Source organism: Scyliorhinus torazame, unplaced genomic scaffold, assembly GCF_047496885.1.
Source record: "Scyliorhinus torazame isolate Kashiwa2021f unplaced genomic scaffold, sScyTor2.1 scaffold_204, whole genome shotgun sequence".
Taxonomy (NCBI): domain Eukaryota; kingdom Metazoa; phylum Chordata; class Chondrichthyes; order Carcharhiniformes; family Scyliorhinidae; genus Scyliorhinus; species Scyliorhinus torazame.
Window position 1 is genome coordinate 336,058 of NW_027307931.1, and position 12,510 is coordinate 348,567.

The 12,510-nt window shown below is 59.7% G+C and overlaps 1 protein-coding gene across 1 annotated transcript in view; it reads left to right on the plus strand.

Annotated features, from left to right (window-relative positions):
• LOC140405765 (calcium-binding and coiled-coil domain-containing protein 1-like) overlaps positions 1-10,193 on the plus strand; it is a gene marked incomplete at its 3' end in the record, with an annotated part of 51,533 nt that extends 41,340 nt beyond the window's left edge. The window contains exon 5 of the mRNA XM_072494200.1: positions 10,035-10,193. Within this exon, the coding sequence (XP_072350301.1) occupies positions 10,035-10,193 (159 nt within the window). The remainder of the gene's footprint in view (positions 1-10,034) is intronic.
• Between the last annotated feature and the right edge of the window lie 2,317 nt (positions 10,194-12,510).

Here is a 12,510-nt window from a genome sequence, read left to right on the forward strand (position 1 = left end):
GAGGGAGACTGGGGGGGTGATACGGGAAGAGGGCGAGATTGAGGGATACGGGGAGAGGGTGGGGATTGAGGGATACGGGGGAGAGGGTGGGATTGAGGGAATACGGGGAGAGGGTGGGATTGAGGGAGACTGGGGGGGTGATACGGGAAGAGGACGAGATTGAGGGATACGGGGAGAGGGCGGGGACTGAGGGATACGGGGAGAGGGTGGGATTGAGGGAGACGGGGAGAGGGGGGATTGAGGGAGACGGGGAGAGGGGGGGATTGAGGGAGACGGGAGAGGACGAGATTGAGGGATACGGGGAGAGGGTGGGATTGAGGGATACGGGGAGAGGGTGGTATTGAGGGATACAGGGAGAGGGTGGGATTTAGGGAGACTGGGGGAGTGATACGGGAAGAGGACGAGATTGAGGGATACGGGGAGAGGGTGGGATTGAGGGATATGGGGAGAGGGTGGGATTGAGGGAGACTGGGGGAGTGATAAGGGGAGAGGGTGGGATTGAGGGAGACTGGGGTAGTGATACGGGAAGAGGACGAGATTGAGGGATATGGGGAGACGGTGGGATTGAGGGATATGGGGAGAGGGTGGGATTGAGGGATACGGGGGAGAGGGTGGGGATTGAGGGATACGGGGCGAGGGTGGGATTGAGGGAGACTGGGGGAGTGATACGGGAAGAGGACGAGATTGAGGGATACGGGGGAGAGGGTGGGGATTGAGGGATACGGGGAGAGGGTGGGATTGAGGGAGACTGGGGGAGGGATACGGGAAGAGGACGAGATTGAGGGATACGGGGAGAGGATGGGATTGAGGGAGACAGGGGGAGTGATACGGGAAGAGGACGAGATTGAGGGATACGGGGAGAGGGTGGGGATTGAGGGATATGGGGAGAGGGTGGGGATTGAGGGATACGGGGAGAGGGTGAGATTGAGGGAGATGGGGGGGGAGTGATACGGGAAGAGGATGAGATTGAGGGATATGGGGGAGAGGGTGGGATTGAGGGATATGGGGGAGAGGGTGGGGATTGAAGGATACGGGGAGAGGGTGGGATTGATGGAGACTTTGGAAGTGATACGGGAAGAGGGCGAGATTGAGGGATACGGGGAGAGGGTGGGGATTGAGGGATATGGGGAGAGGGTGGGATTGAGGGAATACGGGGAGAGGGTGGGATTGAGGGAGACGGGGAGACGGGGGGATTTAGGGAGACGGGGAGAGGACGAGATTGAGCGATACGGGGAGAGGGTGGGATTGAGGGATACGGGGAGAGGGTGGGATTGAGGGATACAGGGAGAGGGTGGGATTTAGGGAGACTGGGGGAGTGATACGGGAAGAGGACGAGATTGAGGGATACGGGGAGAGGGTGGGATTGAGGGATATGGGGAGAGGGTGGGATTGAGGGAGACTGGGGGAGTGATAAGGGGAGAGGGTGGGATTGAGGGAGACTGGGGGAGTGATACGGGAAGAGGACGAGATTGAGGATATGGGGGAGATGGTGGGGATTAAGGGATACGGGGAGAGGGTGGGATTGAGGGAAACTGGGGGAGTGATACGGGAAGAGGACGAGATTGAGGGATACGGGGAGAGGGTGGGATTGAGGGAGACGGGGAGAGGGGGGGATTGAGGGAGACGGGGAGAGGACGAGATTGAGGGATACGGGGAGAGGGGGTTTGAGGGATACAGGGAGAGGGTGAGATTGAGGGATACGGGGAGAGGGGGTTTGAGGGATACAGGGAGAGGGTGGGATTGAGGGAGACTGGGGGAGTGATACGGGAAGAGGACGAGATTGAGGGATACGGGGGAGAGGGTGTGGATTGAGGGATACGGGGAGAGGGTGGGATTGAGGGAGACTGGGGGAGTGATACGGGAAGAGGACGAGATTGAGGGATACGGGGAGAGGGTGGGATTGAGGGAGACGGCGAGAGGGGGGTATTGAGGGATACAGGGAGAGGGTGGGATTGAGGGATACGGGGAGAGGGGGTTTGAGGGATACAGGGAGAGGGTGGGATTGAGGGAGACTGGGGGAGTGATACGGGAAGAGGACGAGATTGAGGGATACGGGGGAGAGGGTGGGGATTGAGGGATACCGGGAGAGGGTGGGATTGAGGGAGACTGGGGGAGTGATACGGGAAGAGGACGAGATTGAGGGATACGGGGAGAGGGTGGGATTGAGGGAGACGGGGAGAGGGGGGGATTGAGGGAGACGGGGAGAGGGTGGGGACTGAGGGATACGGGGGAGAGGGTGGGGACTGAGTGATACGGGGAGAGGGTGGGGACTGAGGGATACGGGGGAGAGGGTGGGACTGAGGGAGACTGGGGGAGTGATACGGGAAGAGGACGAGATTGAGGGATACAGGGAGAGGGTGGGGATTGAGGGATACGGGGAGAGGGTGGGGACTGAGGGATACGGGGGAGAGGGTGGGATTGAGGGATACGGGAAGAGGACGAGATTGAGGGATATGGGGGAAGAGGGTGGGGATTGAGGGATACGGGGAGTGGATGGGGATTGAGTGAGACGGGGAGAGGGTGGGGATTGAGTGAGACTGGGAGAGGGTGGGATTGAGGGAGAGGGTGGGGATTGAGGGAGACGGGGAGTGGGTGGGGATTGAGGGAGACGGGGAGAGGGTGGGGATTGAGGGATACGGGGGAGAGGGCGGGGATTGAGGGATACGGGGAGAGGGTGGGATTGAGGGATACGGGGTGAGGGTGGGGACTGAGGGATAAGGGGGAGAGGGTGGGATTGAGTGATACGGGGAGAGGGTGGGGACTGAGGGATACGGGGGAGAGGGTGGGATTGAGGGATACGGGAAGAGGACGAGATTGAGGGATATGGGGGAAGAGGGTGGGGATTGAGGGATACGGGGAGTGGATGGGGATTGAGGGATACGGGGAGAGGTTGGGGATTGAGGGATACGGGGAGAGGGCGGGGATTGAAGGATACGGGGAGAGGGTGGGATTGAGGGAGACTGGGAGAGTGATACGGGAAGAGGACGAGATTGAGGGATAGGTGGGAGAGGGTGGGATTGAGGGATACGGGGGAGAGGGTGGGGATTGAGGGATACGGGGAGAGGGTGGGATTGAGGGAGACTGGGGGAGTGATACGGGAAGAGGACGAGATTGAGGGATACGGGGAGAGGGTGGGTTTGAGGGATATGGGGAGAGGGTGGGGATTGAGGGATATGGGGAGACGGTGGGATTGAGGGATACGGGGAGAGGGTGGGATTTAGGGAGACTGGGGGAGTGATACGGGAAGAGGACGAGATTGAGGGATACGGGGAGAGGGTGGGATTGAGGGAGACTGGGGGGTGATACGGGAAGAGGACGAGATTGAGGGATAGGTGGGAGAGGGTGGGATTGAGGGATACGGGGGAGAGGGTGGGGATTGAGGGATACGGGGAGAGGGTGGGATTGAGGGAGACTGGGGAGTGATACGGGAAGAGGACGAGATTGAGGGATACGGGGAGAGGGTGGGTTTGAGGGATATGGGGAGAGGGTGGGGATTGAGGGATATGGGGAGACGGTGGGATTGAGGGATACGGGGAGAGGGTGGGATTTAGGGAGACTGGGGGAGTGATACGGGAAGAGGACGAGATTGAGGGATACGGGGAGAGGGTGGGATTGAGGGATATGGGGAGAGGGTGGGATTGAGGGAGACTGGGGGAGTGATAAGGGGAGAGGGTGGGATTGAGGGAGACTGGGGTAGTGATACGGGAAGAGGACGAGATTGAGGGATATGGGGAGAGGGTGGGATTGAGGGATATGGGGAGAGGGTGGGATTGAGGGATACGGGGGAGAGGGTGGGGATTGAGGGATACGGGGAGAGGGTGGGATTGAGGGAGACTGGGGGAGTGATACGGGAAGAGGACGAGATTGAGGGATACGGGGGAGAGGGTGGGGATTGAGGGATACGGGGAGAGGGTGGGATTGAGGGAGACTGGGGGAGTGATACAGGAAGAGGACGAGATTGAGGGATACGGGGAGAGGATGGGATTGAGGGAGACAGGGGGAGTGATACGGGAAGAGGACGAGATTGAGGGATACGGGGAGAGGGTGGGGATTGAGGGATACAGGGAGAGGGTGGGATTGAGGGAGACGGGGAGAGGGTGGGATACGGGAAGAGGATGAGATTGAGGGATATGGGGGAGAGGGTGGGATTGAGGGATATGGGGGAGAGGGTGGGGATTGAAGGATACGGGGAGAGGGTGGGATTGAGGGAGACTGGGGGGGTGATACGGGAAGAGGGCGAGATTGAGGGATACGGGGAGAGGGTGGGGATTGAGGGATACGGGGGAGAGGGTGGGATTGAGGGAATACGGGGAGAGGGTGAGGATTGAGGGAGACTGGGGGGGTGATACGGGAAGAGGACGAGATTGAGGGATACGGGGAGAGGGCGGGGACTGAGGGATACGGGGAGAGGGTGGGATTGAGGGAGACGGGGAGAGGGGGGATTGAGGGAGACGGGGAGAGGGGGGGATTGAGGGAGACGGGAGAGGACGAGATTGAGGGATACGGGGAGAGGGTGGGATTGAGGGATACGGGGAGAGGGTGGTATTGAGGGATACAGGGAGAGGGTGGGATTTAGGGAGACTGGGGGAGTGATACGGGAAGAGGACGAGATTGAGGGATACGGGGAGAGGGTGGGATTGAGGGATATGGGGAGAGGGTGGGATTGAGGGAGACTGGGGGAGTGATAAGGGGAGAGGGTGGGATTGAGGGAGACTGGGGTAGTGATACGGGAAGAGGACGAGATTGAGGGATATGGGGAGACGGTGGGATTGAGGGATATGGGGAGAGGGTGGGATTGAGGGATACGGGGGAGAGGGTGGGGATTGAGGGATACGGGGCGAGGGTGGGATTGAGGGAGACTGGGGGAGTGATACGGGAAGAGGACGAGATTGAGGGATACGGGGGAGAGGGTGGGGATTGAGGGATACGGGGAGAGGGTGGGATTGAGGGAGACTGGGGGAGGGATACGGGAAGAGGACGAGATTGAGGGATACGGGGAGAGGATGGGATTGAGGGAGACAGGGGGAGTGATACGGGAAGAGGACGAGATTGAGGGATACGGGGAGAGGGTGGGGATTGAGGGATATGGGGAGAGGGTGAGATTGAGGGAGATGGGGGGGGAGTGATACGGGAAGAGGATGAGATTGAGGGATATGGGGGAGAGGGTGGGATTGAGGGATATGGGGGAGAGGGTGGGGATTGAAGGATACGGGGAGAGGGTGGGATTGATGGAGACTTTGGAAGTGATACGGGAAGAGGGCGAGATTGAGGGATACGGGGAGAGGGTGGGGATTGAGGGATACGGGGGAGAGGGTGGGATTGAGGGAATACGGGGAGAGGGTGGGATTGAGGGAGACGGGGAGACGGGGGGATTTAGGGAGACGGGGAGAGGACGAGATTGAGCGATACGGGGAGAGGGTGGGATTGAGGGATACGGGGAGAGGGTGGGATTGAGGGATACAGGGAGAGGGTGGGATTTAGGGAGACTGGGGGAGTGATACGGGAAGAGGACGAGATTGAGGGATACGGGGAGAGGGTGGGATTGAGGGATATGGGGAGAGGGTGGGATTGAGGGAGACTGGGGAGAGGGTGGGATACGGGAAGAGGAGGAGATTGAGGGATATGGGGGAGAGGGTGGGATTGAGGGATATGGGGGAGAGGGTGGGGATTGAAGGATACGGGGAGAGGGTGGGATTGAGGGAGACTGGGGGGGTGATACGGGAAGAGGGCGAGATTGAGGGATACGGGGAGAGGGTGGGGATTGAGGGATACGGGGGAGAGGGTGGGATTGAGGGAATACGGGGAGAGGGTGGGATTGAGGGAGACTGGGGGGGTGATACGGGAAGAGGACGAGATTGAGGGATACGGGGAGAGGGCGGGGACTGAGGGATACGGGGAGAGGGTGGGATTGAGGGAGACGGGGAGAGGGGGGGATTGAGGGAGACGGGGAGAGGGGGGGATTGAGGGAGACGGGAGAGGACGAGATTGAGGGATACGGGGAGAGGGTGGGATTGAGGGATACGGGGAGAGGGTGGTATTGAGGGATACAGGGAGAGGGTGGGATTTAGGGAGACTGGGGGAGTGATACGGGAAGAGGACGAGATTGAGGGATACGGGGAGAGGGTGGGATTGAGGGATATGGGGAGAGGGTGGGATTGAGGGAGACTGGGGGAGTGATAAGGGGAGAGGGTGGGATTGAGGGAGACTGGGGTAGTGATACGGGAAGAGGACGAGATTGAGGGATATGGGGAGACGGTGGGATTGAGGGATATGGGGAGAGGGTGGGATTGAGGGATACGGGGGAGAGGGTGGGGATTGAGGGATACGGGGCGAGGGTGGGATTGAGGGAGACTGGGGGAGTGATACGGGAAGAGGACGAGATTGAGGGATACGGGGGAGAGGGTGGGGATTGAGGGATACGGGGAGAGGGTGGGATTGAGGGAGACTGGGGGAGGGATACGGGAAGAGGACGAGATTGAGGGATACGGGGAGAGGATGGGATTGAGGGAGACAGGGGGAGTGATACGGGAAGAGGACGAGATTGAGGGATACGGGGAGAGGGTGGGGATTGAGGGATATGGGGAGAGGGTGGGGATTGAGGGATACGGGGAGAGGGTGAGATTGAGGGAGATGGGGGGGGGAGTGATACGGGAAGAGGATGAGATTGAGGGACATGGGGGAGAGGGTGGGATTGAGGGATATGGGGGAGAGGGTGGGGATTGAAGGATACGGGGAGAGGGTGGGATTGATGGAGACTTTGGAAGTGATACGGGAAGAGGGCGAGATTGAGTGATACGGGGAGAGGGTGGGGATTGAGGGATACGGGGGAGAGGGTGGGATTGAGGGAATACGGGGAGAGGGTGGGATTGAGGGAGACGGGGAGACGGGGGGATTTAGGGAGACGGGGAGAGGACGAGATTGAGCGATACGGGGAGAGGGTGGGATTGAGGGATACGGGGAGAGGGTGGGATTGAGGGATACGGGGAGAGGGTGGGATTGAGGGATACAGGGAGAGGGTGGGATTTAGGGAGACTGGGGGAGTGATACGGGAAGAGGACGAGATTGAGGGATACGGGGAGAGGGTGGGATTGAGGGATATGGGGAGAGGGTGGGATTGAGGGAGACTGGGGGAGTGATAAGGGGAGAGGGTGGGATTGAGGGAGACTGGGGGAGTGATACGGGAAGAGGACGAGATTGAGGATATGGGGGAGATGGTGGGGATTAAGGGATATGGGGAGAGGGTGGGATTGAGGGAAACTGGGGGAGTGATACGGGAAGAGGACGAGATTGAGGGATACGGGGAGAGGGGGGGATTGAGGGAGACGGGGAGAGGGGGGGATTGAGGGAGACGGGGAGAGGACGAGATTGAGGGATACGGGGAGAGGGGGTTTGAGGGATACAGGGAGAGGGTGAGATTGAGGGATACGGGGAGAGGGGGTTTGAGGGATACAGGGAGAGGGTGGGATTGAGGGAGACTGGGGGAGTGATACGGGAAGAGGACGAGATTGAGGGATACGGGGGAGAGGGTGTGGATTGAGGGATACGGGGAGAGGGTGGGATTGAGGGAGACTGGGGGAGTGATACGGGAAGAGGACGAGATTGAGGGATACGGGGAGAGGGTGGGATTGAGGGAGACGGGGAGAGGGGGGTATTGAGGGATACAGGGAGAGGGTGGGATTGAGGGATACGGGGAGAGGGGGTTTGAGGGATACAGGGAGAGGGTGGGATTGAGGGAGACTGGGGGAGTGATACGGGAAGAGGACGAGATTGAGGGATACGGGGGAGAGGGTGGGGATTGAGGGATACCGGGAGAGGGTGGGATTGAGGGAGACTGGGGGAGTGATACGGGAAGAGGACGAGATTGAGGGATACGGGGAGAGGGTGGGATTGAGGGAGACGGGGAGAGGGGGGGATTGAGGGAGACGGGGAGAGGACGAGATTGAGGTATACGGGGAGAGGGGGGATTGAGGGAGACTGGGGGAGCGATACGGGAAGAGGGAGAGATTGAGGGATACGTGGAGAGGGTGGGATTGAGGGAGACGGTGAGAGGGTTGGATTGAGGGAGATGGGGAGAGGGTGGGATTGAGGGAGACTGGGGGAGTGATAAGGGGAGAGGGTGGGATTGAGGGAGACTGGGGGAGTGATACGGGAAGAGGACGAGATTGAGGATATGGGGGAGATGGTGGGGATTAAGGGATACGGGGAGAGGGTGGGATTGAGGGAAACTGGGGGAGTGATACGGGAAGAGGACGAGATTGAGGGATACGGGGAGAGGGGGGGATTGAGGGAGACGGGGAGAGGGGGGGATTGAGGGAGACGGGGAGAGGACGAGATTGAGGGATACGGGGAGAGGGGGTTTGAGGGATACAGGGAGAGGGTGAGATTGAGGGATACGGGGAGAGGGGGTTTGAGGGATACAGGGAGAGGGTGGGATTGAGGGAGACTGGGGGAGTGATACGGGAAGAGGACGAGATTGAGGGATACGGGGGAGAGGGTGTGGATTGAGGGATACGGGGAGAGGGTGGGATTGAGGGAGACTGGGGGAGTGATACGGGAAGAGGACGAGATTGAGGGATACGGGGAGAGGGTGGGATTGAGGGAGACGGGGAGAGGGGGGTATTGAGGGATGCAGGGAGAGGGTGGGATTGAGGGATACGGGGAGAGGGGGTTTGAGGGATACAGGGAGAGGGTGGGATTGAGGGAGACTGGGGGAGTGATACGGGAAGAGGACGAGATTGAGGGATACGGGGGAGAGGGTGGGGATTGAGGGATACCGGGAGAGGGTGGGATTGAGGGAGACTGGGGGAGTGATACGGGAAGAGGACGAGATTGAGGGATACGGGGAGAGGGTGGGATTGAGGGAGACGGGGAGAGGGGGGGATTGAGGGAGACGGGGAGAGGACGAGATTGAGGTATACGGGGAGAGGGGGGATTGAGGGAGACTGGGGGAGCGATACGGGAAGAGGGCGAGATTGAGGGATACGTGGAGAGGGTGGGATTGAGGGAGACGGTGAGAGGGTTGGATTGAGGGAGATGGGGAGAGGGTTGGATTGAGGGAGACGGGGAGAGGGTTGGATTGAGGGAGACGGGGAGAAGGTTGGATTGAGGGAGACGGGGAGAGGGTTGGATTGAGGGAGACGGGGAGAGGGTTGGATTGAGGGATAGGGGGAGAGGGTGGGTTTGAGGGAGACGTGGAGAGGGTTGGATTGAGGGATACGGGGAGAGGGGGGATTGAGGGAGACGGGGAGAGGGGGGATTGAGGGATACGGGGAGAGGGGGGATTGAGGGATACGGGGAGAGGGGGGGATTGAGGGAGACGGGGAGAGGGGGGATTGAGGGATACGGGGTGAGGGGGGATTGAGGGAGACGGGGAGAGGGTGGGATTGAGGGAGACGGGGATAGGGGGGGATTGAGGGATACGGGGAGAGGGGGGGATTGAGGGATACGGGGAGAGGGGGGGATTGAGGGAGACGGGGAGAGGGTGGGGATTGAGGGAGACGGGGAGAGGGTGGGATTGAGGGAGACGGGGAGAGGGTGGGATTGAGGGAGACGGGGAGAGGGTGGGATTGAGGGAGACGGGGAGAGGGTGGGATTGAGGGAGACGGGGAGCGGGTGGGATTGAGGGAGATGGGGAGAGGGAGGGATTGAGGGAGACGGGGAGAGGGTGGGATTGAGGGAGACGGGGAGAGGGTGGGATTGCGGGATACGGGGAGAGGGTGGGATTGAGGGAGACTGGGGGAGTGATACGGGAAGAGGACGAGATTGAGGGATACGGGGAGAGGGTGGGATTGAGGGAGACTGGGGGAGTGATACAGGAAGAGGACGAGATTGAGGGATACGGGGAGAGGGTGGGATTGAGGGATACGGGAAGAGGACGAGATTAAGGGATACGGGGAGAGGGTGGGATTGAGGGAGACGGGGAGAGGGGGGGATTGAGGGAGACGGGGAGAGGGAGGGATTGAGGGATACTGGTTGACGACGGAGATCTCACTGTTTGAACACCCCACTCCCACTCCCTATCCCCGTTCGCTTAGACCCAGCTCGCAGAATCGGAGCGGACAAGGGAAGATCTCACGAAACTGCAGAAGGAGACGGGCCTGGAGGTCCGGGAGCTGCAGCGACGGGTACGGGAGCTGGAGGCGGCAGAGGAGGGGTGGCAAGCGGAACGTGTACAGCTGCGGGAGAGATGCAAGGTGAGGTGGTCCCCGGAGCTCCTGCCCCGCACAGGAAACTCCCCAGGGTAGAGCGTCACGGGGCAAGGCTTGACCAGGGCCGAAATCAGGAGATATTGGGGCCAGAGAGCGAGAGAGCGAGACAGAGACAGAGAGAGAGAGACTGAGAGAGAGAGACAGAGAGAGAGACAGAGAGAGAGAGACAAAGAGAGACAGAGACAGAGAGAGAGAGAGACAGAGAGAGAGACTGAGAGAGAGAGACAGAGAGAGAGAGAGAGACAGAGACAGAGAGAGAGAGAGAGAGACAGAGAGAGAGAGAGAGAGAGACAGAGAGAGAGACTGAGAGAGAGAGACAGAGAGAGACAGAGAGAGAGAGAGAGACAGAGAGAGAGAGAGAAAGAGACAGAGAGAGAGACAGAGAGAGAGGCAGAGAGAGAGAGAGACAGAGAGAGAGACAGAGAGAGAGACAGAGACAGAGACAGAGAGACAGAGAGAGAGGGAGAGACAGAGAGAGAGAATGAGAGAGAGAGACAGAGAGAGAGACAGAGAGAGAGAGTGACAGAGAGACTGAGAGAGGGAGAGACAGAGAGAGAGAGAGAGAGAGAGAGAGACAGAGAGAGAGAGAGACAGAGATAGAGAAAGAGAGAGAGAGAGACATCGGAGTGTCATAGGGGCTGGTCAAGGTTACAGAGATAGGGAGGGGTGTAGGGGCTGGAGGAGGTTACAGAGATAGGGAGGGTGTAGGGGGTTGGAGGAGGCTACAGAGATAGGGAGGGGTGTAGAGGCTGGAGGAGGTCACAGAGATAGGGAGGGGTGTAGGGGGCTGGAGGAGGTTACGGAGATAGGGAGGGTGTAGGGGACTGGATGGTTACAGAGATAGGGAGGGGTGTAGGTGGCTGGAGGAGGTTACAGAGATAGGGAGGGTTGTAGAGGGCTGGAGGAGGTTACAGAGATAGGGAGGGTTGTAGTGGGATGGAGGAGGTTACAGAGATGGGGAGGGGTGTAGGGGACTGGAGGAGGTTACAGAGATAGGGAGGGGTTTAGGGGGCTGGATGAGGTTACAGAGATAGGGAGGGGTGTAGGGGCTGGAGGAGGTTACAGAGATAGGGAGGGGTGTAGGGGCTGGAGGAGGTTACAGAGATAGGGAGGGGTGTAGGGGGCTGGAGGAGGTTACAGAGATAGGGAGGGGTGTAGGGGCTGGAGTAGGTGACAGAGATAGGGAGGGGTGTAGGGGGCTGGAGGAGGTTACAGAGATAGGGAGGGGTGTAGGGGGCTGGAGGAGGTTACAGAGATAGGGAGAGTGTAGGGGGCTGGAGGAGGTTACAGAGATAGGGAGGGTTGTAGGGGCTGGAGGAGGTTACAGAGATAGGGAGGGTGTAGGTGGCTGGAGGAGGTTACAGAGATAGGGAGGGTTGTAGAGGGGCTGGAGGAGGTTACAGAGATAGGGAGGGTTGTAGTGGGATGGAGGAGGTTACAGAGATAGGGAGGGGTTTAGGGGGCTGGAGGAGGTTACAGAGATAGGGAGGGTTGTAGGGGCTGGAGGAGGTTACAGAGATAGGGAGGGGTGTAGGGGGGCTGGAGGAGGTTACAGAGATAGAGGGGGTTGTAGGGGACTGGAGGAGGTTACAGAGATAGGGAGGGTTGTAGGGGACTGGCGGAGGTTACAGAGATAGGGAGAGGTGTAGGGGCTGGAGGAGGTTACAGAAATAGGGAGGGGTGTAGGGGCTGGAGGAGGTTACAGAGATAGGGGGGGTGTAGGGGGCTGGAGGAGGTTACAGAGATAGAGGGGGTTGTAGGGGACTGGAGGGGGTTACAGAGATAGGGAGGGTTGTAGGGGCTGGAGGAGGTTACAGAGATCGGGAGGGGTGTAGGGGGCTGGAGGAGGTTACAGAGATAGGGAGGGGTGTCGGGGGCTGGAGGAGGTTACAGAGATAGGGAGGGGTGTAGGAGGCTGGAGGAGATTACAGAGATAGGGAGGGGTGTAGGGGGCTGGAGGAGGTTACAGAGATAGGGAGGGGTGTAGGGGGCTGGAGGAGGTTACAGAGATAGGGAGGGTTGTAGGGGGCTGGAGGAGGTTACAGAGATAGGGAGGGGTGTAGGAGGCTGGAGGAGGTTACAGAGATAGGGAGGGGTGTAGGGGGCTGCAGGAGGTTACAGAGATAGGGAGGGGTGTAGGGGGCTGCAGGAGGTTACAGAGATAGGGAGGGGTGTAGGGGGCTGCAGGAGGTTACAGAGATAGGGAGGGGAGTAGGGGGCTGCAGGAGGTGACAGAGATAGGGAGGGGTGCAGGGGGCTGGAGGAGGTTACAGAGATAGGGAGGGTTGTAGGGGGCTGGAGG